Source organism: Panthera leo, chromosome C1, assembly GCF_018350215.1.
Source record: "Panthera leo isolate Ple1 chromosome C1, P.leo_Ple1_pat1.1, whole genome shotgun sequence".
Taxonomy (NCBI): Eukaryota; Metazoa; Chordata; class Mammalia; order Carnivora; family Felidae; genus Panthera; species Panthera leo.
The window spans coordinates 101,731,133-101,758,635 of NC_056686.1; the positions used below are offsets into that span (position 1 = coordinate 101,731,133).

General features: G+C 48.8%; 1 protein-coding gene across 1 annotated transcript; it reads right to left on the reverse strand.

The window, feature by feature from the left end:
- Positions 1 to 1,201: 1,201 nt before the first annotated feature.
- On the reverse strand, positions 1,202 to 27,393 carry ZNF697 (zinc finger protein 697). Its single transcript, XM_042953661.1, is given in 4 exon segments — positions 1,202 to 2,684; positions 4,065 to 4,256; positions 4,259 to 4,344; positions 27,352 to 27,393. Coding segments are annotated over 3 exon segments (1,662 nt in total). The 5' UTR covers positions 4,308 to 4,344; positions 27,352 to 27,393; the 3' UTR covers positions 1,202 to 1,263.
- Between the last annotated feature and the right edge of the window lie 110 nt (positions 27,394 to 27,503).

The following is a 27,503-nucleotide window of genomic DNA, read 5'->3' on the forward strand; positions in this document are numbered from 1 at the left end:
ATTGCTTGTGCTATTTGGCAATGTTGCATTTACACCTCTCCCTGCTTGTGCCCTCCAGGTGTAAAGCCTTAAGCTTTCTACCGTGCCTCCCTGTGTAACAAAAAGAAATTTCTACTCAGACCAAAAGCCCGTATCAAAATGGATAGAGGTGGCTGTTCTATTCCCTCCTCCATTACTACCAAGGTGGGAGGGGTGCACTGGATACAGAGTGAAGGCAAATGAGACAAAGAAGCCTTGTACCCCAACATGTGACCATTTGCTTTCCCGGATTTCTGATGTAAGGCTAGCAAAACTCTGAGCTGGTTGACTTCTGTAGCAGGTCACTGGTCTGAAACAAGCATCATGTTGACCTGGGAAAGGGAAAGTCACACACAGCCAGGACTGTTTCATTTTCCTGCACTTAGAATCTCACAAGTGAGACCTCAAATACCCGGCTTGGCACACACCGGACTTCCACATGGACCACCTTGACCTAGCATGGAGCTAGACTATTTTAAAGGAAGTAATAAAGAGCCAGGGGCAGGACCAACCTTACCCAGGTCATCTTAAAACCAGTTACGAACGCATTTCTAAACTTCAGTGTTGCGTTTGAAAACAGAGTGTGTAGCTTTCCTGCCCAGTTTCTCCTGGATGCCTCAAAATAGCAGCTAACTGTGGCTCAGAGAAAAGAAGGGAAGAATATATAAAATATCCTCCCCCATAGGATCGACAAGGTTTCGTCTACTTTTCATGGGACTACAGCTGTTGGGGGGGGGGGGCAGGGTTCCAACACTGACTTAACGCCTGGTGAGACCAGGATAGAATTATTCATACCGTCCTTTTATCCCATAATCCTCACTCTAACCACGCCCTCTCCCGATTTTCACAGGCCATCATCACCCTACCTACCCTATTGCCTGCCATCCTGTTCACTCCCCCACCCCGCCCCCCCTTCTTCAAGGTCCTCAAAGCGCCTGCTCCCCCCTACCCCGCCCCTGTGCTCTTCACCCCCTACTGCGTGCACCTGAAGAGTCTTCGCGCTCAAGCACATCTCCCCCAAGCGTGCCCTCCTGGGGGAGGAGGCAGGCAAAATATAACACCCCCAAACAACGCTTAGTCAACCCTCCCCTTCAAGACCCCCTAACACCAAAAGACTCCCCAGTCACTCTCCGATTGCCCCTCCCGCCCCTTCCCATTTCTTTCTACATGGCCTATCCCCAGAACATCTATTCCCCGCATGCTCCCCCCACCCCACCCCCAGGGCAGCCTCCCTGCGGCCCAGCCCTAACACAGGTGCAGCTTCTGGTGTTGCGCGAGGTGCGTTTTGTAGCGGAAGCCCTTGCCGCAGCCCGCACACTTGTGCGGCTTGTTGCCGGTGTGGATGCGGCGGTGGCGGATCAGGTGTGAGCTCTGGATGAAGCTCTTGCCGCACTCGATGCACGTGTAGGGCTTCTCGCCCGTGTGCGTGCGCTGGTGCTGCGTGAGCGTCGAGAAGTCGCTGAATCGCTTCTCGCACTGGCCGCAGCGGAAGGGCTTCTCGCCCGTGTGCACGCGCAGGTGGTTCACCAGGTGCGAGTTGCGCCCGAAGCCCTTGCCGCACTCGCGGCACACGTAGGGCCGCTCGCCAGAGTGCGTGCGCTTGTGCGTGAAGAGGTGCGAGCTGACGCTGAAGGTCTCGCCGCATTCGGAGCACATGTAGGGCTTCTCGCCCGTGTGCACGCGCTGGTGCTTCACCAGGTCCGAGCGCCAGCTGAAGCGCTTGCCGCACTCGCCGCAGCCGTGCGGCTTCTCGCCCGTGTGGATGCGCTGGTGGTTGGCCAGGTGCGAGCGGCGCACGAAGCCCTTGCCGCACTCGCCGCAGGCGAAGGGCCGCAGCGCTGTCGCCCCCGCGCCGCTGGCCGCCGCGTGCGCGCGCCGGTGGCTCAGCAGGTGCGAGCTGAGGCTGAAGGCCTCGCCGCACTCGGGACAGGGGTAGGGCTTCTCGCCCGTGTGCAGGCGCCGGTGCTTGAGCAGGTCGGCGCGCCAGCTGAAGCTCTTGCCGCAGTCGGCGCACAGGTTGGGCCGCTCGCCCGTGTGCAGGCGCAGGTGATTCGTCAGGTAGGTGTTGCGGCTGAAGCCCTTGCCGCACTCCCCGCAGCGGAAGGGCTTCTCGCGCGGGGGCCGGGCCAGCGCGGGCCCCGCCCCAAAGCCCCCCGCCACACTCACGCCCACGCCCACCATCCCCACTACCGCGCCGCACTCGCCCGCGAAGTCAAAGGGCTCCAGGCTGGCTGCGGCGGCGGCCTCGGCCAGGCGGTGGATGCGCTGGTGCTGCAGGAAGGCGGCGCCGGGGCTGAAGCTCTCCCCGCAGTCGGGGCAGATGGTGGGCGCGTCCATGATGCTGGCCATCAGGCTGTCGAGCTCCCCGAGGTCCATGGCCATGGGATGGTGGAGCCGGCGGAAGCGGCGGTGGGCAGGCTTGTCGCTCCGGTGCCGACTCCCCAGGGAGAGGTGCCGCCGCCAGGGAAGCATGGGAGGGGGCGGCTGCTCCTCTTCGTCTAGCGGGTTCTCCCCAGGGCTCTCCTCCTCCTCCTCCTCTTCCCGGGGGCTGCGGGAAATGCTGTCCGACTCAGACAGTCCCGGGAACATCGCCATCTCAGCTACACCAGATGGGTAATCTTCTTCCTCGCGGAGAGCAGCCCCTTCTTCCTCACTCAGCAGCCCCTCTGCAACAGAAAAGGTGGCAGTGGGGGGTGACCATACTTGGCGCTCAAAGGTAAACCTAGAGGAGGCCAGCCTCTTAGAGTGTGGGCCACGGAGTGATTCCCTTCCCCAGGTACTCTCAAGCCTATCTCTCCAGGGCCCCCACGATTCCAGCCTCTTTCCCACCTGGTACCTCCTGGGGAAGGCCTACCTGAGAGTGGGCTCTGAAACCTGGGAAAGGCTCACTCACCTGTTCCCTTGGGGGGCCAGTTCTTCCAGCAGCTGTCTCTGGGCCCAGGCCCCACCCATGGTACACATCTGAAGGCCTGACAGTCGGCTTGAAATGGTCAAGTCTGAGCAGGTGGGGCTCTGTGGGATCTAGGGACAGATTGGCTCACTCTAGCAGCTCCCAATGCGTTTCCAGGCCCTGGCCTCCAAAGACAAGACCAGTCCAGCCAACCACAAGAAAAGACCACCTGTCCTAACCAGGTAATGGGCTGATTTTTATAATTTGTTGGGGTGGAACAACAACCAACCCCAACTTAAGGGCTTTACTATTTAGGCCGGGCAGGGGGAGTGAGTGCAGGGCCTAGAGCTTAGAGACTGACTCAAAACGCACACCTGTCCGTCTCTGGTGGCCATCTCTAAGCAGAGGGCACTCCGGAAGCTTACTAGGATATGAAAAGACCACGTGCTTGTGCACACTGCAGGGGAGGGCAGCAGGAAGTCCAGGATGTGTCACAGGGGAAGGAATGTAACTCCACAGTCTTGGCCATAAGGTATTTGAGTTCACTTCTATCCCCCAGGCACGCACAGGGCGGTATGAAGCAATGAATGCCCAAAGGTGGAGCCAAGGAGGTGGATGGAGGGCCAGCACTTACTCTTTCCAGGTCAGGAGTAGCAAGGGACTTAGCAGAGGCCTTGAGCCCTCTGGGCATTATCCACATGCACCTGGGTAGTCACTTACCACTGAGTTTACTTATCTACAAACAAAGATGATGACTGTAACTGTAAACACCTGGATGCTTTGTTTGCTCAGAGCTGTGCCAAGTTTTTATGCACAACTCATCTGAACTCTCCCAACACCCTGATGAGGTAGGTTCTGATCCTAGCTGTGTTCCCTCTCGTGTGGTTCCAGGTGTTCATTTATAGCAGTGTTCTGCATACTGTAAAGTGCCGCACCAGTGAGTTACCCTCTTCACCCGTGTTAACCAGTTACAGCCCACCTCAAGCTGGACTCAAGAAAAGGCTGTTCCTCAGGCTTTCAGTGGCACCGAATCTGTTTAATGGTGTCCACTAAAGGACTCTCCCGCAACGAATGCCACCCCTGGTTCTAACTCTAGAGGAGCTAGAAATGATGGTGAGTGGGACAACTTCCAAGGAAATGCCAGCTTCGTCCTCACCTGGGCAGATGTCAGACACCAGTTCCCTCGCCTCTGGGTCCCTTCCTAGAGCTGCATCCTGTGGGTTGGAGCCCATCTTTGGCTCTGGGTGGTCTTGTCTCTTGAGTGCATCCTGTGAATTAGAGCCCATTCCCATTTCTTCTGGGTCCCGTTCCCTGTCTTCAGAGTTCTCAAAATCAGAGCCCATCCCTCGTCTTCTGAGTCCTGGGCTTCACACACACCCTGTTTATCTTCTTGTTCCATCCGGGAAGAACAGGACAAGGGACGGGACCAGGGACCCCTGTTCCAGACAAAACACAGATAAAGGTCACGTCAGTCTGGCCTCCTGCCCTCACCATATCTGGCTTGGATTTCCATGAAAATCAGTGGCACAGTCCAAGAAAACGTGTAGAGTTCCATGCCCCAGATGGCAAATCTCTGCTCCACCTCTCATTTTAAGATGCACAGAACTGAGTGCAAAGGAGGCTGGTCTGGGTTGTGTAGGAACAGTGGCACTCTGAGGCTAACATGCCGACTCCCGCTGGATACAGGTTAATCTGCTTCCGTATCTGAAGTGGATTATTCTATCAACATGGCTTTTTAGCCTTCATGGTGGCTGCACCCAGTTTTCAGCTGAGAAAACATAAAGCTCAAAAAGAAGACCCTGTTAGCCTTAGACTAACTTCTAAGCAGGAAAACCTCATTAAACCAATGAGGACCTACCGCTCTCTTACGAGCAGTGAGTCAAGATAATTCAAGCTGTAGCAGGTCAGCTAGGGGTGGAGGCAGATGCAGGGACCCTCTATATTAGAAGCCATCTCTATAACCTCATTACATCTTTTGCCTTATATAATATACTTTAATTGTAGAAAGCCCTTAACAGGAACATGACCCTCACACAGTTGGTAACCCCTCTACAGAACAGGCCAACATGTGAACTGCAGGAAGAAAATGACATCGGATTCCTAAACCTTTTGTTAGACATCAGGTTTAAAGGCCCCCTGCCAAGACTGAGCAGTTGAGCCAAAACTAATGGGCTCCTGCCATCCATCACTCCTACAGCTCAGCTCAAGGCAGCAAAGATCTTGAACTGAGACTCTGAAGTGTCCAGCTCTTTCCATGCCTCAGCAGCATCTGAACTAGCAAGATGCTCTTTCCTTGGCTGGGAGCTTTTCCTGCCTCTATTGAGAGGACTTCCCCAAGGCAACCCTGGTTCTGTAGGCTCTTGCCAGCCTTACTCCAAGGCCCAAGGCAAGTCAGTTCACCTGTCTTAGTGTCTTAGTGTCCTCATCAGTGCAAGGAGGACAACGCTACTTAGCCTTTCTTCCAGGTAGGATGTCCAAAGGAAACATTAACAAAAGTGCTTTGGAAAACACTGTAGAGAGGAATTGATAACTCTTGAGTTTTTTACAAATTGATCCTCACGAGAATATATCTGTCATTTCTATTTTTAATATGAAATACACAGATTATTTCTCTTGAAGTCCTGATGCCGTTTCCAGCATACCTCAGACACAGGGGCACCACCATAATTTTGGCAGATTCGCTGCCCTAAGTAGCAAATTCTATCCTTTCTCAAAGGTGAAGATATATTCCCTAGATTAGAGTGAAAACTCATGCCTGTCCCTTAAACATCATAAGAAAACGGCTTTGTCTGAGGATGTTCAGTCAGCAGTGTCCAGGAATGTTGCTGAGCTCCTTTAGAATATATACAGTTCAAAATGCAGGTTCTGGGATGCCTGGGTGGCTCAGTTGAGCGTCTGACTCTTGATTTCAGCCCCCAGGGTTATGGGATTGAGCCCCACATCAGGCTCCCTGCTGAGCTGAAGCTTAGCATTTCACCTCTAAACCCTTTTAAAAAGGACACAAGACCTTCTGAGTAACCTCAGAGCAAACACAGAATGAGAGTACTTTCTGATTTGCGATTTCTCAGGAACCAAGAGATAATTCCTACCAGAGATACTAAGCAAAGAAACATAGTTTGTATAGATTTAAGCGGGAGAAAGGAAGAGAGGCAGAGGCTGAGTTCCCCAGATGGGGCTGGAATATAGAAGTTCACAGCTGCCACACTCAGAATGAAGAAAGTTCTGAGCTCCCGAAGGGAACATGCCTAGATCCTCATTTGCACCAGGACAGGGAAGATTAGGTGTGCTCTAAAAAGGGTGGGAAGCTCCTGGCACCTAGAGCGACACCACTCATGGTGCAATATCTACTCAGATTTATTTGCAAGTGCATGAATGTTAGAGCAGACCTGGAAATCTGCATGGATTCAGTTCCATTCATGCCCTCACATCATGGGGTCCCAGGCAGCCATCAAATAACAGAGAAGTCTATTTAGAAGTAAGGAAAAGCAGTCATGATATATTGTTAGGTGAAAACTAGCTGCTCTTTAAAAAAAAAAAAACTCATTTATTAGTATATGCATACTAGTATATGTATATCTACACACACATATACAGGTTCAGAGAGGAAAACCAGAACATTATTTATTGAGCTGCTAATCAGCCATCTCTTGGCCACTTGTAAGGGTTGTGCATCATTTAATCTTAACCCAATGATGAAGGGTATGATCTTCAACTCCGGAGACAAAGATACAGGCACAGAAACTGTGACTAGCTCAAGGTCATATAAGTCATCGGGGGCACCACAGAGATTTGAGCCCCTCAGTAGAGAATTCCAGGGCCCATCTTCTTAGCCAGAAGCCTAGTGTGTCACTTGGGGTCACTCTTCCTTTTTGTGAACATCTGTATTTTCTACACTAAAGATACATTTTTTTTTATCAGCAAAAAAGCCAACTTTGTCTCTAATGTGACAAAACACATTAAAGGAAAGAATACAATTATTTTAAAAACCACAAAAAGACAAGGACAGAAGTTGTGTCTGTCTCCATCTAGAGAGGACTTCATCTTTAGACCCGTTATCTAAACACTGCGGTATAACTGAAGTGTCCATCAATAGTGCTGTAAGCACTTTTTGTTCCAACTCCTTTCCCATTCATTCTCAAAATAAAAGCTAGCAACGTGTTTTCTTGGGCAAGGCCAAGGGGTGGATAATGAATGGGTAGCAGGGCCCTGTGACAGATGTGCGGCTAGACTGCCCGAGGCTCAAATCCTCTCCTCTCCGTCCACTACTCTGCTAGTGCAAGTTACTTAACCTTGCTCATCCTCAGATTCTGCACCCGTAAGACAAGCACGGTACCGCCTGGCCTGTTAGATTTGTTCCTTATATCCTATAAGATTTGTAAAAGCCGTAGGCATAGAGACATAATAAATGGTATAGTCTTATAAGCAGAGCTTCCTTTGGCCTGGCAACTAAAGGCTCTATTAATGAACAGCCCACCCTATGGACACGACCACCAGGGAGGGGCTAGCTGCTTGGGGGAGCAGGGGTGAGGGAAGAAGATTCAGTTCCATATTGGTTTGGGGATGTTAAGAAGGGATCCTGTATTCAGAATGTATAAGCAAGCTGAATGAGGTGCATGGCTCAGTAAACCCTGACTTCCACTGTGTGTAAGGGACAGCTTCCTCCCAGGCAGAAGAGTTAGAAGTTTAAGGGTAGGGTGGGGTGGGGGGAACCAAACAGGTAATGGTGGGAGCAGTCAGGCAGACAAGATTAATTCTGCATCTATTTCTGATCATTGCACTAGCAGCAATGGGGAAGAGCCCAGGTTTTTGGCCAGCACAGCCACTGTGCTGTGTGACTTTAAGTATCTGCCCCCTCTGGAGCCAGGCTGGGTCTGAATGTACCTGAGTCCTCTTCTAGCTTGCCATACGGTACACGGGAGAATTAATCCAACGAGGCACCCCTGTCAGCTTCGTTAGACATTTTCAGCTGCAGCCTGTTTCCTCAACTAGCACAGCAAGCGGTTAACTCCCCAAATGCCCACCCCCTCCCCCCACACCTTTCTCTTGGGTGCAGATCACTTCAGGATGGGATCAGTCAACTTGGCCAAGGCTGCTCAAATCCTAGCTTTTAGAACCTGCAATATTTTCATGTCCTCTACTCCTATCCCAAACCTCCCCACTCAAAAAAGGGTAATGTTCGTTACCCTATAAAGTCACTATGAAAATGCTCACGTGCCTTCCACACAAACTCGACCCCATTTCAAAGACTGATCACATCAATTTGAGGATAATGCTACAGAGTAGAAGTAAATGGGATAAAGGATGTTGGGAAGGAAGGAAAGGAGGGAAAGGAGGGAATAGGCTGGGGGAAGAGGAAGTGAGGCCAGTAGCACAGACAGAAATTAGAATTTACCCGGAGTTTACTGGCACATTTTCCCAGAGGCCCCCTCTGGGGCTCTATGCAAACCTAGCCCTCTCCAAAAGCAAGAGGCCCACCACTTCACAGAGTTGAGGGAACTTCCCGGGAGTGGGGAGGTGGGGGGCAGACAAGCGCACCCCTCTCCCTCACCTTCCTGAAAGATCAAGCACTGGCTGTCTTTCTCCAGGGCATCTGGCACGGATGGCACAGGGTCATGCCACCGCTGGCCAGGGCAGGTGGGGTGGAGCGGAGCGAGGTGCTCCCAGGCACCTGCGGTGAGACGTCTCCTGCTGGGCGATGCAGCTCATTTGACTCCAATAATCCCATGATCCCACGAGGCAGACATGGAGGGTCACCCACCCTGTTCTATGTGTCAAGAATGCCGAGGCTCAGCAGATGAGCTCCAGGTGATGCAGCTCCTAGGTGGAGTAAGGACTCGGACTGGCCCCCTGCCTTGGGTGGACCCCAACGGGGGGGGGGGGGGGGGAGGAGGAGTGCTGGCAGGTGCTGAGCCCTGAGCCCCAGGAACCTGGGGGAGTGCGCGCGGCCCCCCAGGGGCCCTGGGCAGGCGGAGGGGGCTGGCCTGCGCACAGACCTCCCCCTCCCAGGTCCAGCGGGCGGGGGAGTCATGTGCCATGGCCATTGCCAGGTGGCCAGGGGCCAGGGCAGCGGGGCTGTCATGTCAGGGGAAGGAAGCGGCTGGGCGGAGGGCCAGGAGCGGCTCCCACTCCGCCTCCTCCAGGCTGCAGCGCCTTTCCCGTCCCCCAGTCCTCTGGAGGGTGCCTTCCTTACCTCCCCGCGGGCTGGCCGGCCTCCCCGCCTCCCCCACGGCGGTCCGGTCCGAGGCCTCCAGCCTTCACTTCCCACGCCCCCTGCACACCACTCGCTCCCTGGGGAGGGTTTCCATAGCAGAGGCAGGGCCAAGACACCCAGACGGGGGGAGAATGCTGGAAAAACAATCTGAAGTCTGCGGTCCAAAAGGCTGAACTCATGACCATAACTGGGGTCTAACCAGGGATTCCAGGGGGTTAATCATTTGTCAGTCCTCAGCACCAACTGAGTAAACAGTCAACTAGCACTAGCCTCTCAGGGGATATGGCCAGCAGGGTCCTGCCGCCTTGCGGGAGAGCCTGCGGTCAGCAAGAAGGCAAGGGCAAAGAAATCCACCCCACCACATTTGCACAGATGCCTCCGGTGATCTGGGACAAGGTGTCCGTATCCAAAGGGTGCAGCTGACTTCCCCAGTCACACACCCAGACTGCCCAACCCAAAACGCCAACCCTCCTGAGTGGCAGGCTGCCACATGAGGTGAACATTCATTTCCCACAGAAAGCCAGAAGATGACTGCAGCTAAGTACCAAGTACTGTCCAGACAGGAGAAGCTAAAATAACACGGTTTCCTCCTTGTGGTTACTGCTTTTTTTTTTTTTTTTTTTTTTCTTTTAACCTGGAGGGGGAAGCCCGGGTTGAAAAAAAGAGAAAGGCTTAAACCAAGGCCACAGAGAAATCAATTCACAACCCCAGTGGTCAGAGCTAGTCTGAGACGCCTTCCAATCTCTTTAGTCAAGAATAGCATGAATGTCCTTGGGGTCAGGCATTTCCTGTCTGTTGGTTGTGCTGGGGCCCCTCAGTTTGGCCAGAGGGGCCTCAGCTTGTCACAGCTGTCAAGCCTTCACCAACACCCTACTCCTGCTGCAAAAAATAAGGATGACTGCAATTCAGAGACAGATTCTAAGCGCCCTCAAAATTAGACCATCCGCCATCAGACGAGAAGTCGCAAAAGGTAGATTCTCAGGCAGGCATTTACTCGTCCATGGTTTATGTTTAACCGATTCGAATGTCCTACCTGATGCACAGAGTATCCCCTCTGTTCATATTTTTCCTCCACTCTGCTTGGCATTGTACCACGACCACTACCTGGTACACAGCCTCAGCCTCTTTTCTTATCTTGCACTTGGTAAGTCCTCAGAACTGTCTTCAGATACCTTGTCAACAGCTGGCTCAAATGCTCCACACCTATATTTCATGGAATCCTAGAGCTGGAAACCCCTTAGCTCAAACTCCTTTACAGACAGGAAAGTGAGGCTCAGAAAGGGAAACAGACGAGGTCAAAAATTGAAAGTTTGCTAGAAGGGTTATGGCCAGGAGAATCTCAATTTTTTCTGATGGCCTCTCCAATGACCTTCCCATCTCTTTAATAGAAAACACCACTTCAAATACAGCCAGCCAGATAAACCCAGGGCATATACTTACTTGTCCTCCCCCCACTCCGCCACCCCCACAACACCATTTGTCAGCATTCTCCAGAGAAACAAAACCAACAGGATGTGTATATAGAAAGAGAGTTACTATAAGGGATTGACCCATTTTGGAGACTAGTAAGTCCAAAATCTACAGGGTGGGTCAGCACACTGGAGATCCAGAAAAGATGATGCTACAGTTCCAGTCCAAAGGCACATCTGCTGGAGAAGTCCTCCTTACTCAGGGAAATCTGTTCAGGCCTTCAGCTGATTGGATGAGGCCCATCCATATTATGGAGGGCAATCTGCTTTACTCAAAATCTACCCATTTAAAGGTATAAGCCTTCAGGTTTGTTTTTTTTTTTTTTTTTTTTTTAATGTTTATTTTATTTTTGAGAGAGAGGTAGAGAGAGTGAGCAGGGGAGGGGCATAGAGAGAATGAGGCACAGAATCTGCAGCAGGTTCCAGGCTCTGAGCTGTCAGCACAGAGCCCGACATGGGGCTCGAACTCACAAACTGTGAGATCATGACCTGAGCCAAAATCAGATGCCTAACTAACTGAGCCACCCAGGCACTTGAAATCTACCAATTTAAATGTTAATCTCATCCCAAAATTCTGTCACAGAAACACTCAGAATGTTAGATCAAGTATCTGTGTACCTATTGGTTCAGCCAAGTTGATGCATAAAATTAATCGTAACACACGACAGCTTTAAAAAAAAGTCCACAATAATCCCATTGTAAGTCAAAATTCACCCATTAAAAACATGTTCTTTTTTATAAAAAATCATTCCTATATACAGATAGTTGAACAGGGTCTCTGGGTGTAGGCACCATACAGGACAGCAGGGAAGAATCAAAATTAATCTTAACCGAAGAGCTACACAGACACACACATATGTTTACAGGCACACACTCCCACTGCAGAGAGAGACGCAATTTAATAATCTGTTTCGCTGAAGGACGAGGGAGAAAGCAGACTTAGAAGGCACGGTGGGCGAATGTGGGCTGCGGAAACTGTTAACAAACAGCTTTGTTCTGGAGAGCTGATGCTGGAATCCTGGTTAAGGTTACCTGATGGGGCCAGGTGACTCCAGGAATTCTTCCCCCCCCCCCCCCCCCCCCCCCCCCCCCCCCCCCCCCCCCCCCCCCGCAGATGATTCTGTGATCCTATTTCCACTGGAATGAACAGTCCTCAAGAGAATGCAGACAGCGAGAGAGGAGCACTGGGACCAAGGGGTTTGATGTATACATTCAATCACCCCAGTTTCCCACTTACAGATTCAACAGGAAAAACTGCTCTCCCCATTCTCTGCCCAAAATAACTGTTTGGCGTTGCCGATGAAGATGGGCTGGCGTGTTCCAGCCCCATTCGTTTCAGCAGTGGGCAAGTGACACCACTGCACACAATTTGCCAAGGCGTCTTCCAACAGAGAAAGCAAGAAGAAAAATGTAGAGACGTCTCCTGATGCTTCAATTTTCCTGCCTAATTAAACTGCAAACTCTAGAGCTGCACGGTCTTCAGCACAGAGTGAGATGTTACATAGGCTGAAAAACATGTTTTTAAAAATCACATACTTGCATGACTCCTATTTCCTTAAAAATAACATTATCAGGGGCGCCTGGGTGGCTCAGTCAGTTGGGCATCCGACTTCGGCTCAGGTCATGATCTCGCGGTTCGTGGGTTCCAGCCCCACATCAGACTCTGTGCCGACAGCTTGAAGCCTGAAGCCTGGAGCCTGCTTGGGATTCTGTGTCTCCCTCTCTCTCTGCCCCTCCCCCACTTGCGCTCTGTTCTCTTTCTCTCAAAAACAAATAAACATTAAAAAAATAAGAATAACATTGTCAGCAAAGCCCAGATCATAGGAACTATGGGAGACATATGATCCAGTTTCTTTACCAACAATGACAAAAATAGCAAGAATGATACGCAAGAAGGAAACTGCCAAGTCAAAAGACTTGAGATGTCTCAACCAACACCAGCGTTCAGACCTTACTTGAATCCCAAGTCAACTAAGGTACAGAAACAAATTATAACACAACTGGGAACTCATGAATGCTGATTACATATTTGATAGTAAGAAACTTACTTGTGTGTTTTTTTTTTTTAAGGTGTTGGTATTGGGAATAAATTTACAAAGAGCTCTTACAGCTTTAATATATTCATAATGGAGTATTTACAGGTGAAATGGTATGTCTGGAATTTGCTTCACTTGAAATGAAATGTCCAGGATACAGGGGAGTGGGCAGAGATGCAGAAAAAATAAGACGCCCTTTCAGTGATCACAGCTGACTGCTGAAGCAGAGCGGTATATGCGGTGTTATCACACTGCTCTACTTACTTTGTGTTTGCCAGGAAAGCTACTAATAAAAAGTTGTAAAATGGAAAACATACGTTTTGTTTCTGAAACGTAAGGCTGATTATATTCATTCAAACGCTGAACCGACTGTAATAAAAAAATCAGTGACTTCCACAAACGGATTAGCCTGCTTTTACGAAGTACACCAAATCGGGACTGATTACGATGCTCAATATTGAATAGAGCCCCTGAGAACTGGGGAGAGAGGCAGTAGGGGAGACACAAAAGGAACTTAACTTTGATGTTTTGAGCTTTTTATTTCTTCTTCTTATGATAGAATAGCTGTTCTACACAAAATAGCATCAGAAAACTGTTTCCACTTTCATCACCTATTATATTTCCAAGGAACTCAAAAAACAATCTTGCCATAGCTGGTGCTTATTGTTAGTTCAGCCACTTTACACCCAAGACCAAGGGGAGACAAACCTGACAGGGGACACGGTCCTGACAACTCGGCCAGAGGAATGCTTTATCCCCGGAAAAGCCAAAATGACAAAATGACACGAGCATCCAACAGACTGAGTATATTGGTAACTGGTCGTCCCCAGAACGATCTTCTGAGGGGATGAAAAAGGTCAGGGTGCGTGTCGGTGAAAAGGAAGCTAATACACTTGTGACGTATGAAAATGTGATCTCCAGGAGATGAACCCTGGCAGGGACAGAATTACTTTACTAGCCCAAGCTGAGAACTGTTACATTTAGAGAGTGTCCTTCTCGGAGAAATGCCATGCAAATTTACTCACACCGTATCACAGAGAGAGCAGCTAGACGGTATTACGTTCCCACTTCAGGCTGGAAACCAAAAGCTCACAGACATTGTCCGTTTTAGCGAAGGGGACACAGAACTGGTCACAGGACACAGCTGTCATCCAGGAAGTGGTGCATTTGTCTCAACAAGGAGACTGTGGCATCCAAGCTCATTCACTGCTTCAATACCACAGTCCCCAAGCCAGTCGTGAGGCTCAGGGTTTCCTAATGTCCCCTTTACCTTCGGCCCCTAGCATTTCCTGGAGAGAACAGCATCCTCTACAAGCTTGGAAGCAGAATAATGGTATTTTTCTTGGGCGTGGGTTCTTAGCCTGAGAGCCTTCAGAGTCCATGAACTCCCTGCAGTCTTATGTGAATGTGTCTGTAGAAACTTTCTTCTGCTGAGAAGGCCCATGGCTTTCCCTTGGACTCTGAAAGAATTTATGGCAAACAAAACCAAACCCTGTTATAAACCACTACTACGGAGGACCCATAATACATTGCCTATCACAGTGTTTCAGAAGTCCACAGTAGTCTGGGGGAAGAGGTGTAAGAGCCCACTGCACCCCCACACGCCACGGGATGTTTTGGTGGGTTGGTGGAGAAGAGAAGGTGCTGACAGTAGATCCCAAATCAGGCGGCAGCACAGACACAAACGTCAGCTGATGACAGAGCAGAACGAGGCAGCCGGCAAGAGGAGAATCTGCTGGTCTCGTCCAGCACCATTTTACAGAAGCATAAGCCTTGGGACTCAGAAAGTTTAAGTGAATTACCCATGAGTGTACCAGTTAAGGGCAGACACGAGCTTCAATCACTGACATCGCAACTTTTGTTCCAATCCCCCTTCTATTCTACCCCACGCAGCCGACAGTGCTTGGCTGAAACACTCACACTGATGATCTGGGCCTCCCTGGATCTCACTTAGCTCACCTGCTTCTCGCTTCCTTATCACTTGTGTTACACGGCAGGTGCACTAAGAGGGACTTAAGTTGCTCTTCAAGACTCCAACACACTGCCTCTCTGGGATGTAGCTAATTTATACAAGTTTGACCCTGGGTTTATAGCTCCCATCAGCTGCTTACTTGGGCAGTGAGTCAAAGCACATTAATCAAGCCATTACCTACCCAGGACGCAAAATGCTTTGTTAGCTAATCCTCCTTTTCTCCAAGGAAAAAGAACTAAAAATCTGGCCAAAGTCGCCAACTCATTCCTAACAAATCTTCAAAGTGCTCACAGAGTCATCCTGCCTGGAAATAATAACTTGGAAATACCCAGGTGAAAAAAAAGGATTCTAGGAGGAACACAAAACTCTGCAGTATAAGGAATCCTGGCTCACACTTCATGGCGAGTAAAAAAGCGTTCCAGGCACGCTCATCCGACATGACCCATCACCACCAATACGGTTTCTCAGATTCACCCTCCTTCCTCTTACATCTTCTTGCTCCTGCTGTAATAGCTTGGCATGCTCTGTGTGGGAGACGATGCAGAAACAGACCAACCACAAGCTAAATTTTGCTGAAGAGACAATATCCACAGATGACGAGCCAGTAGCACGATTTTTTTGGCTGAAAATGTCTTTAAAGGATCCCTCCTTTTACTGATGAGGAAAATGAGGACTAGGGAAAATAAGTGGCTTGTTTGAATTCACAAAGGTGGGGAGCTGGTGGTAGAAATGGGACCGCCCTCCAGGTTATGGGATTCCTTTCAAGCTCCATGTGCCCTGCAGTGCACTCCCCAGCCGGCTCAGTCGTATTTGCAGGGTGTGCTCTGGCTTTACCACACATCACGGATGCTACCTTCCTCCTATTTTTCCTGTTCTCTTCCAGACTCCTGCTAATTGCTTCTTTTCTATTTTGATTTTAATTATTTTTCCCTCAGACAGTGTTCTTCAAACTTATCTTCGTGCGATGCTTAAAAAGGGTCTCTGATTTAACTGTTTTTCTTAGAGAAAACAGACATCTTGTTGGCTAGGAAAGAAAGCAATCATTTGAGTTAGCTTTGGGTTAATGGAGTGTTATGGTAAACAGTTAATAATTCCAAGTCCTTGGTACAGCATCTGAAAGAAAAGTCATCATGAGAGAGAGAGAGAGAGAGAGAGAGAGAGAGAGAGCAGGAGAGGGGCAGAGAGAGGGAGATGCAGAATCCAAAGCAGGCTCCAGGCTCTGAGCTGTCAGCACAGAGCCCGACTCGGGGCTCGAACTCACGGACTGCGAGATCATGACCTGAGCTGAAGTCGGACGCTCAACTGACTGAGCCACCCAGGCGCCCCTCACTCCATTCTAACAAGAATTTTAAAAGATATTTTTCTACCAAATTATGAAACTCTATGAAGGGGCACTTTTTCTTCACATTACTGTTTTTTAAATGCCCCAAACCAACGATCAAACTATATTACATCCCCTTCTGCAGTGCCTCCTGGGAAAAGGAGGGGTCCGTGCCAGTGAGACCTGATAAAGTGCTTCATCACCACACACATCAGTTCCCCAGGGAACCACAGGCTTCCCAGGTGTGAGCCATCCCAGCAGATAGTATTAATAGCTAACATTTGGAGAGTTAGGCTTACATCAGTACCAGCTATAATTTCTGAGCTTCCAAATCCAGTGGTCTCTTCTCCTATGATCTTGCCATTGTGCAAATTAATAAAAGGAAACCTCACCTAAAGTGGCGTCTGGATGGTAGAAGGAGAGGCTAAGAGAAACGGCCTTTACTACTCAAGTCAATTAAAGCAAGAACCTCCAATCACAGACCCCAATAGGAAAAGATGTACATTACATCTCCTGCAAGAAATCAACTACCCTGCAACTCAGCCAATGGGAAGGTCAGCAGCCCAGACTTGGGCTTGTCTCCACTGGACTTGCATTAAAAACAACCTCTTTCCACTTCCTCCTTCTTCTCCATAAAATAATGTTCCTCTCCTTTGCTTGCTGGGCACGCCTATGCTTTTGCCAAAGCTTGCATGTCTCAAGTTACAGTTCTGTTTTTCCCAAATAAACCCATTTTACTGGTAAAGTAACTGACCTTTATGTTTAAGGTTAACACCATCAACACCGCAAAGTGCTTGTATATGTAACAGGGATTCAGTAAATGACTGCAGAAATCCTGCTGAGACACGTCCCATGGAAATTCTCTCCTTCCTGAGTTTCATATTACACTGTCCCAGTCCTCCTGAGCACTTACCACCTTGGCTTCTCTTTATTTTTTAAATTTTTTTAAGTTTATTTATTTTGAGAGAGAGAGCAGGGGAGGGGCAGAGAAAGGGAGAGAAGGATCGCAAGCAGGCTCTGGCTGTCAGTGCAGAGCCCAACCCTGGACTCTATCTCACCAACCATAAGATCAAGCAGGACCTGAGCTGAGGTCAAGAGTCGGGCGCTTAACCGACTGAGCCACCCAGGTGCCCCACCTTGTCTCCTCTTCTGAACCCCTCAAACAAGTCAGCCTTCAAGGTTCTTGTCTACACTTTCTTCTCTCTCACCTCTCAATCATCTAGCCCCTTTCCCTAATTTTAGAGAAACACCTCTGCCCAGAGACCTCAGTATTTGAACCTCTTACCCCAACCCCTGATGTGCACTCCAGATCCACGTTTCTAATGATGCACCAAGCATCACACTGAGGAGCATTAATACCACTGCCCTGAACATCACACGGGACACAGGACAGGAGGCATCAACAGACCTGGTTTCAAACGGCGGTTTGCCTCTTACATAGTGTATCCCCCAGGACAGTTACTTACCTCCTTGAGACAGAGTTTCCTTGTCTTTGCAATGAGAAAAACAAGTGACCTTGAAAGGCTGTTGTGAAGACTAAATGAATTTCCACCAAAGAACAGTAGCTCTTCTCCCAAATCTTTGTTACAAATCAGTTCCTCACAGTACCGATTTCTGTCCATGCCTCTCTGTTCTTACTCATCAGGCTCAAAACCCTGTTGTCTGACCCTTCCTCACCCCTTTCAGTCAAATCAGTTTCGGAGCCCTTCCTTTTATTTCTTTCCTCTTTTTTTTCTGTGGCGGAGATCACTGCAATAGACACTCTTACCAGTTACATGCACCTACATACCACCTGCTGGATTGATCTTAAAACATAGTTACCACTCCATTTGGAGCTCAGAACCCTGACAGACTCTGCCATAGTCTTCAGAGAAGCATAAACTCCGTCTTCAACAATGTAGCATAAGATTCTCTTACCCCTCCCTGACCTCTAATCGGCTAACCCCAGGCAAAACCCTGATGCTTTAAGCCTCCCAGAAGGCACCCTGTGTTTTTCCTCTCTTGCCATGCTATTCCTCAAGAAACAGCATGATGCATTTCCTGGTAGGAAGTAATAAAAGCTCAGATGCTGGAGCCACGCCACCTGTATGAATCCAGCCTCTAGCTCTAGAACCTTAAACAAGTTGCTCTATCTCTTGGAGCCTTGGCTTCATCATCTACAAAATGGGTACAATAAGTATATGTACCCTATAGGATTATTGTTAAATGCTCAGAGAGAATTACTATTGTTTCGCTTTGTATGACTCTTTAAGGTACTTTTCCTTATCTTCTTCTGTCTCTTGTTAGTTTTTAAAATACTGTCGGTTTTAAAATTACAATAATTTGTATCGTATTCGTTTTCTCTCCCTCCCTACCAGCTCCCGACTGCCAGCTCCTACAGGGAACACGTTGATTTACTCACTTTGGTTATCCATGCCCCCCCCCCCCCAATAATGAGCCCTCAAATTATTTCTTAAAATGCATAAAATTAGGTGTCCTTATTTCTCTCCCTCAGTCCCAAAACGAAGGACTAACAAGACCAGGAAATCTAGTGATGTGGCCAAGATCACATCAGGTAAGGCAGAGCCATGGAAACTACCTAGCTCTCCGAACAGGATCCAATAACCTGTCAGCACCAAGAGCCAAGCCTGCTTAATTATCCTGCTAAATAAGTAGACATGATAGAAAGTGGCGATTAGCTTCAGAAGTTAGAATGTTCTAGAAAAAGAACCCTCATCCCTTGGCCAAATGCCAGCACCCTTGTTTGCATCCGATTGTCCTGTCGGGAGTCCTCCCCTCCACTCTAAGCTTTAAACACTCAGTTCAGCTCTGCAAAGGACAGAGGTGGCACACAGCTGTGTCTGTGTTCGTGGTGGGAAATGCTACTAGACTCCTGTCAATGTGACGGGACAGCTGCTTCTCTGCTCACCCCTGGAGGAAAAGCAGGACCAGAATGAACAGAAGTTAAATGATGAATGAAAAAGACTAACAATCATCCGTTAGAAGTTGCTTGGTTGGGGAGGGGGTCAGCGGGGAGGCACATCAGGAAACACAATCAAATACGGGGGAAAACGTCTATTTAACATTGTAAGTGTCTGTTCAGACCAAAGCTTCTTCTGTGGCCGTTTGCAGGGGGTTTGTGTTTTTTCATTTTCTACTATAGTCTTGTTATCTCTCACCTGCATACAATCATCAGCCTAGAAACCCCTTTTCCTCAAGAGTCCAGAATTAAGCTATGGACAAACAGAGGCTCTTCAAGAAGTGTGTAAAAAGGTCCATGCTCTACAGGAAGTAGGTGACCAGAAATATTTACCAAACTACCAGTTTGATCAATACATACAAGTACCTAGTTGGGAGCAGGGAAGAAATAAAGGGAGTTCTTATAGCAACTGCTTCTGAGCTGGTCCAGGCTGAGGTCACAGTCTAGTAAAATTCCATTGACATTCACCTTATTTAAAAAAAAAAAAAAAAAAAAAGAAGTGAGGGAACATTTCTGCAGGTTTATTTTACATGAGATTTCTCACTTCTGGGGTAAGCTGGGTTTGCATTAAAATAGATATGGCACACGTACACTCACCAAAAGGAGAAAAACAAGAAAGGTTCATGTATATAAAAATATATCAAGAGAATGAGAAGGCAAGCCACAGACTGGGAGCAAATATTTGCAAAAGACACATCACATATAGGCCTGTTATCCAAAACACACAAAGAACCCTTAAAACTTAACAACAAGAAAATGAACTACTTGATTTAAAAATGGGCAACAGGGGCACCTGGGTGGCTCAGTCCATTAAATGTCCAACTTCAGCTCAGGTCATGATCTTGCGATTCCTGAGTTTGAGCCTCGCATTGGGGTTGGCGCTGACAATACAGAGCCTGCTTGGGATTCTCTCTCTCTCTCTCTCTCTCTCTCTGTTCCTCCCCCATTTGAGCTTTCTCTCTCAAAATAAATAAATAAAAACTTTTTAAAAATTCTTTTAAAAAATTTAAAGTAAATAAAATAAAAATGGGCAACAGTTCTAAACAGACACCTCACCAAAGATCTACAGATGGCAAATAAGCCTATGAAAAGGTGTTCAACATGATACGTCACCAGGGATCTACAGTTTAAAACAACACACTACTACACATTTATTAGAATGGCAAAAAATTGAGAATACTGACAACATCAAATGCTGGTGATGATGCAGAGGAACAAGAACTCTCTCTTAGTGCTGATAAGAACGCAAAATGGTACAGCCACTTGGGAAGAGAGATGGGCAGCTTTTTATAAAACTGAGCCTTTCATACCACACAATCCGACATTCTCACTCCTTGGTGTTTATGCAAATGAGTTGAAAACTTAACATCCACACATAAAACCCTGCATATGGAGGTTTACAGCAGCTTTAATCATAATCACCAAAACTTGGAAACAACCAAGGTGTCCTTCAACAGATGGATAAACTGTGGCACGTCCAGAAAACAGAATATTATTCAGAGGTAATAAGAAATGAGCTATCAAGTCATGAAAAGCCATGGGGGGAACTAAGTGCCCATTACTAAGTGAAAGAAGTCAATCTGAAAAGGCTACATACCGTATGACTCCAACTATATGACATTCTTGAAAAGGCGAACTATGGAGATGGTAAAAAGATCAGTGTTTGCCAGGAGTTAGAGGGGAGAAAGGGATGAACAGGCAGATACAGAGGACGTTCTAGGGCAGTGAAACTATTCAGCATGATGTTAAAACGGTGGATACATGTCATTACACATTTGCCAAAACTCCTGGAATGTACAACACCAAGAGCAAATGCTAACGTGTACTGTGGACTTTGGGTGATAATGATGTGTCAATACAGGTTCATGGATTTTTAACAAACATACTGCTCTGGTATGCGATGCTGATAATGGGGAGGCTGTGCATATGTAGGGGCAGGAGGCCACTCTGGAACTCTCTACCTTGTGCCCAACCTTGCTGTGAACATAAAACCACTCTAAAAAATAAAGGCCATCTTGTAAAAAAACAACTATATTTCCTCTGCTTATATAACATTTAAGCATGGACGCTTTGCCACATCACACGGTAGGAAATTGGCAATGCCATCATATTAGGAAAGAATCAAAATGAAATACTTTAAAAGATAACACATCCATTCACTCAACAAATTGTTACTGAACACTTACCATGTGCTACCCATTATACTGGGTTCTGCTTTGTGGAGGTTACGTTCTAATGAAAAATCACTGCTTTCAAAACCACCTACTACTACCAGAAATTATTGTCAATACCTGCCTGAGAGATTATTTTAAAAAGAGAAAAAAGGGGCGCCTGGGTAGCTCAGTCAGTTAAACGCCCAACTGTTGACTTGAGCTGAGGTCATGATCTCATGGTACGTGAGTTTGAGCCCCGCATCAGGCTCTGCACTGACAGTGTGGAGCCTGCTTGGGATTCTCTGGCTCCCTCTTTCTCTGCTTGCTCTCTCTCTCTCTCAAAATAAATTTAAACAAATAAAAAAGACTAGAAAAAAGAGTGATTCTTTGAAATACACAAAGGTTCCTAGGTGTTGGGTGGGGTGGGGGCAGGCGGGAGGGTGGGGGGGGGGTCAACACCTGGAAATGGGTTCTTCCAATAGTGCTTTGCCTTAGTGTTGTCAAGCACCAAAGATATGCTAACCACATGAATGTGCACAGCACTGAGATAAAAGTGACACATTTCTGATTAATAAAAACCAGAAAGAATGGTTCCTGTTTTCTAACTCATGGTAAGATTCTAATAAAGTTCTCAGGAGACAATATATACCTAAAATGCCTCTCTGAAACAGGTAGGATCTTTCCCCCTAACTACACGTAGTTTAGCAAATTACAGCACATACAGGATGCATACTTGACCCTTTGCAGGAAGGGAAACTTGAAGACTCACATGTGGTCCAGCCACACACCTCGCTGGAAAACTTGCTGGCCTACAGATGCGCAGTGAGTGACTGCCGAACGAAGGCAGGCATCCCAAGAACTATACTAGTTGCCTTAAAATGATTCATGTGCTTAAAACCACCCCACAGCACACTGTGTTTATACCCAGGCTTCCAAAGTGCTGCGCAGCCTTGAGGTCAGGGAAAAAGGAGGCACAGTGGGTCTCAGGGATGAATGCGATATTGTGGTGAGTAAAAGCCTTTTCCACCCGAAGAGGAGAGGCCGCTGATCTTTTTTACCATCCCCATCAATACAGGACACAATAAAATCCAAATCCATACCCCACACAAGTGATGCTGCTCTCAGAGGTAAAAATAAACAAACGCTCTTCCTTCCTCATCCCCGCCTTACCTTCCCCGGCCCAAACATATCTGTAGGAGCAGGGAAACTTGTGATTTTCTCAGATGTGCAATAAAAAGGCCCTTCCTATAAGATTACGGGAGAAGGCGGGCATGACATCAAGGGGGGAGGTAGTGAAGCAATGGCCCCGCCCATGCTACCCCATTATCCATAAAACACCATAATCATTTATCAGTGATGTCAGTCAAGCTCATGAAACTCAGCAGTACAGGGGTCGGCTCTGGCATATTTCCAGAAGGTGTTTATTTCTTGCGGCAGTCACGTGAAAGGGATGAAAATTAACCAAGAACATGATCCCAGTGACCTCTCTTCCAAACTGTCAACATGCAAATAATGTTTCATGCCTACATTTTTGCATTTTCAGTCATTACCAATTTACGGTCGACTCAGCTCAGTTCCTGAAGGGCCACCCCACGCTGGGTTGTGTTCTGGACACATGGTTCCACCATGCGCAGGGAATACGCAAATATTCCCTCCACTGTGGGGCTTATTCAGGTTTGCTTTCATTAGGAAGACGCTGACCTTCAGGTATTTCAGACAATGCAGAAAATTAGAGGAGAGGCTGTGTAACCTGGAGTGTCAAGAAAGGCTGCTTGGAAGGGGTAAGACTTGGCCCGGAGGGAGGAATAGAAAGAATTCAGATAGGCTGGGAGAGAGGGGAAAAGGATTCGAGGCACAGTTCTGTGCTACAGGGTCTTATTAGGGATTCTGAACCTGAGCTTTCCAGCTGATGGCCCTGGGAGTTTAAGGGCATAAGAATAATGAATTTATGAAAAACCAGTACCTCTCAGAATGAGATCCACTAGCACGAACTTAAAACCCAGTGTTGCTGGCAGGAAATTTGGGAAGTGAAGGAAGAAGGAAGAGAGATCTGGCAGTTTTCTCCGAGAGTGAGGAAAGATCCACCCTTTCTGACCAGGGTTGGGAGTCAGAGAGCCAAATTCCAGTCTACCTCCAGATCGGAATCTGGGACTTGAAGCAAGTTACTTTAACTTCCCTCTGAGCTCCCATTTCCTCCGTTTTTGAATGGAGATCATAATAGGTAAGTCATCAGATGGAGGCAATGCACGGAAATTATCTAGTGCGATAGTTGCTACACAGGTGTTCAATAACTGTAACTGTTGCTGTGATCAAGGGAAAAGCAAGCATGAAAAGCTGTCCAGTTAGAGCTAAGTGAGGGGCGACAAAATTGCAGTGTCTTGGAGGAAAATCTGAGAGTCTGATCTGCCTTGTACTTGTATATACTACGTTTTAATCCTGGCAGACGGCTTGGGCTGTAAAAATCAAAGCAACATGCGGCGCCTGGGTGGCTCAGTGGGTTAAGCGTCCGACTTCGGTTCAGGTCATGATCTCGCGGTTTGTGGGTTCAAACCCTGTGTCAGGTTCTGTGCTGACAGCTCAGAGCCTGGAGCCTGCTTCAGTTTCTGTGTCTCCCTCTTTCTCTGCTCCTCCCCCACTCACACTCTGTCTCTCTCTCTCTCTCTCAAAAATAAATAAACATTAAAAAGTTAGAAAAAAAAATCAAAGCAACATGACAGACGTCAGTGGCTTCACTCCAAACAGCAGGAGAGCCTCTGCGGTGCTGCTTTCTAGAAAGCACATCTCACCCTCACAAAATTGAGGGGGAACAGTTACCTCCTTCCGTCCAGGAGCCAGCCAGAAAGTCACTGATTATTCACCTGGGATTAATCCATTCTGCACCCTGTCTATAAGAGTCTGAAAACGTAGGCTGGCAAAGAACCTACTCAACAAACTTCTAATGAATGTCTTTGTACTAGACTTGGTGATAGATCCTTCTAGGGCCTCTTAATCCAGGAGCAAAAGGAAAAGTTCCAGACTATTATGCACCAGATGCTTTAGGTTCACAATTGCAATGAATCCTCACAGGTCTATGGGAAAGGCTTCATCCCCTTTTTTGTAGAAAAGAGACAAATTAAGACATATGCATTCTTGGGACCCCTAGGTGGCTCAGCCGGTTAAGCGACTGGCTCTTGATTTCAGCTCAGGTCATGATCTCCTGGTTCTGAGTTCGAGTCCCAAAGTGGACTCTGCAGAGCCTGCTTCAGATGCTCTGTCTCCCTCTTTCTGTTTCTCCCCCTCCCCCACTTTCTCCCTCTTTCTCTCAAATACATAGATGTTTAAAACAAAGACATATGCATTCTTTCACTCACTCCTCATTTACTCATGCTTTTCAAATAAACACCTGTTTTGCACTGCTAGGTAAAGCACAGGGTAGAGTGACCACTGCCCTCAAGGGGGTTACAGTTTGATGGGGAGAAATATGAACATCCAGCTATCTCAAGACAGACCAGAGGTGTGAGTCATCCAAAAGATACAAAGTACCACGGGGATGAGATGAATTCTGACTGGGAAGTCTGGGAAGACTTCCAGAAGGGTGCTCCATCAGTTGGGCTAGGATTTGCAGAAAATAATCAGAGGCAGTGCCGGGATGCCTAACAAGCATGGAGTTTAACCCGGTGGAGACACACTGGTGGAAGGATATCTGTGGCATCTGGGAACGGGCACTGTTTGCTGCAAGAATGGGTAGGTAATTTGGGATGCTCTGGATCCAATGGAGGATCAAGGTGAGTGTGAAGGGTTTTGAATGCCAAACTAAGGACATACCTTTATTGATCACATTACCACTACATAGTATGCGGTGCTAAGAAACCTGATAAGGGGGGTTTAAAAAAAAAAAGGCAAAAAAGAAGGAAAAGAAGCAGCATCTTAGATACAAAGAAAAGCCCACAAAGGCGCCAGGGTGGCTCAGTCGGTTAAGCCTCGGACTCTTAGCTCAGGTCTTGATCTCAGGGTTGTGAGTTCAAGCCCGGCACTGGGCTCCACACTGGGTGTGAAGCCTATGTTTGGAAAAAAAAAAAAAAAAAGCCCACATAACACTGGCATAGCTTCAGGCTCCAGACCTCTTAAATGGCACTGCAGTTTTGTGAGGGGTTTTTTCCCCACTCTACATGAGCTGGGAGTATCTGTGTCTTAATTTATCATCTTTATACTCAACTTTTACCCTTCCTCTTTCCCTTAAATGGATGCTAGAAATTAGGCAAACATGTAGATTTTGAGGAAATCCAAAGCTTTCTGGGGGGAGGGAGAGGAAATGTGGTGTAACTTTATCAGCCTTAGTCACACAGCCTCCAGTGAGGTCAGCCTTCCCGCCCCACTGCAGCTGCATCAGCCGCTTTGCCTCAGTCTGATTTGTCTCCATTCCCCTCCTCAATCCCAGTGGTTTTTGAAGGCCATCAACGTTTTACTTTGTGCGTAAGGCAAAGGGTGGCCTGGCTTCCCATTTATGACTTTGGTTCACTCTTGGCGCCACCTTATTCTGCTGGGGGCCAGGCTGAACTTCTGACATCAATTCTCCGCCAACAACACCTCTACCGCCAACACACACATACATGTGCACATGCACACATACACACACACACACTGCCAAAATGTTCCCACTCGAGATCGTCTTCCAAACGAACATACCTTTCCGCTTTATCGGAAACATACCTTTCCGCTTTATCTGCCATCCCCATGCCCTCAGCCTGGACAACTGGGTTTTTCCCAGCTCCATTCTTCCCTTCAGATGCTTCACCTCTCCTACAGACACCAGCGTGAAGAGTCTGTTCCCCCTACAAACCCTCTATAAACAGGGCTGCGCTCTGTGCCTCCACACATCTTTCTCACCAGGAAACTTGGCTGCTCCTGTCTCACCACCAAGTGGCATTTTTACAGGTTCATTTGGCTCTTAAAATACATTCCACGTTAACTAATATCCATATGTTGGTTTGTTAAGAGAGGAAGGAACCATTTGGATACAGAATTTACAAAAAAAAAAAAAGACGGGAAGGGGGAAAAGGAGAAACCGAGGTCCCTTAGGCAAGTGAGCTCCGATACAGCAGTAGCACTTGGGCCGCGTTCAAAGTTGCCCACCTCATCCATCACTATGGATGGATGACTATTACATTAACTTGCTCCCCGAAGACTATTAACTTGCTAGCCACCATTCAACCGCCTTCACCACACCCGCAGTCCCCCGGGGACGAGGATAACGCCAGAGGGGATGCAGCGTACCCGCGTCACCCCACAGGTAAAGGACGCATAGGCCCGCTATAAAAGCAGGGAGGCACACACGACCAAATTGAATCCAGCCAGGCGCTCTTGTAGTAAGGGGTGGGTGATTCATTACTGGGGGGGAGGGGGACAGTTAGGAAAAAGGACAATCGTGGAAAGTCCCAGAGGAAGTGGTAACCCGATTCTGGAAGCCTGGCCGTAATGTGCACTGGCCGTTAGGTACACCCAGCGCCCCCTCCACCTCCTACTCGCCCGGTCCTCCCAACACGCGCCTCACCCCATGCCTCCACTCACACCATTATCCTCGGGTGAGCGCGTCAGCTTCGCCCGGCTACCCGCCCACGGGCACACATGGACATCGGGGGTTGGGAAGCCCACCGGAGCTAAACGGCGACCCTCCGGGACGGCGAGCTGCTGCCCATCTCCCCACCCACTCATCCTTATTGTGCCATCTGCCCAGTCTGATGGCAGCCCAAGCCGCTGATGGGAGTCGGCTGATGGGAGAGGGAAGAGGAGGAACGCGTTTCGCAAGGACCCAAGATGACCCGCTGCCCCTCCTTGGAGTGCCCCACCCCCACTCCTCCGGCCTCGAGTGGGGCTGGGGGCGCAGACAGACAAGGGGAGGGAAGCACACTCGGTCCCTGTCCGCAGCTGCACACAAAGCCCTTCACCTTCTCCTTGCCTTCCAAGCTCCTCCCCGGGCTTCGTTTTTCCGAGGGTCTCGGATGCCCCCTTCGGTGGTCGGCGGGACGGTCCCACCAGCTCTCGCAGCGCTGCCTCCTCCCTCGCGTCTCGGCCGCCTCCTCCCCGCCCCTCGCCACAGATCCCGGAGCGAGCTCAGCTTGGGCTCGGGGGAGGCGGGGGGCAGAGCCTCCCCCCACCCCGCCACGCGCGCGGGGCCTCTGCGCCCCGGGGGAGCGGACAGCGGTCCGGTGCGCGCGGCACAACTTCGCCCAGCCGCTCCGCCACCCGCTCACCGGCGCACAGCCCATCCCCGCGGCGACCGGCTCGGGTCCTGGTCAGCCCCATCCCCAGGCGGCCGTGAGCCCAGCCGCGGCCACGCTCCTACCTGCGCGGCGAGGAGCGAGGGCAGCGCGCGCCCCGGCCGGAGCCCCGCGCGCGGCGCGTCTGCCCTTGTGCTGTGGCGGCGGCGGCCGCGGGCTTGGCTGGCAGACTGGCCGCCAGCCCGGCTGACTCCTCACTGGGGCTTCCTGTAGGGCT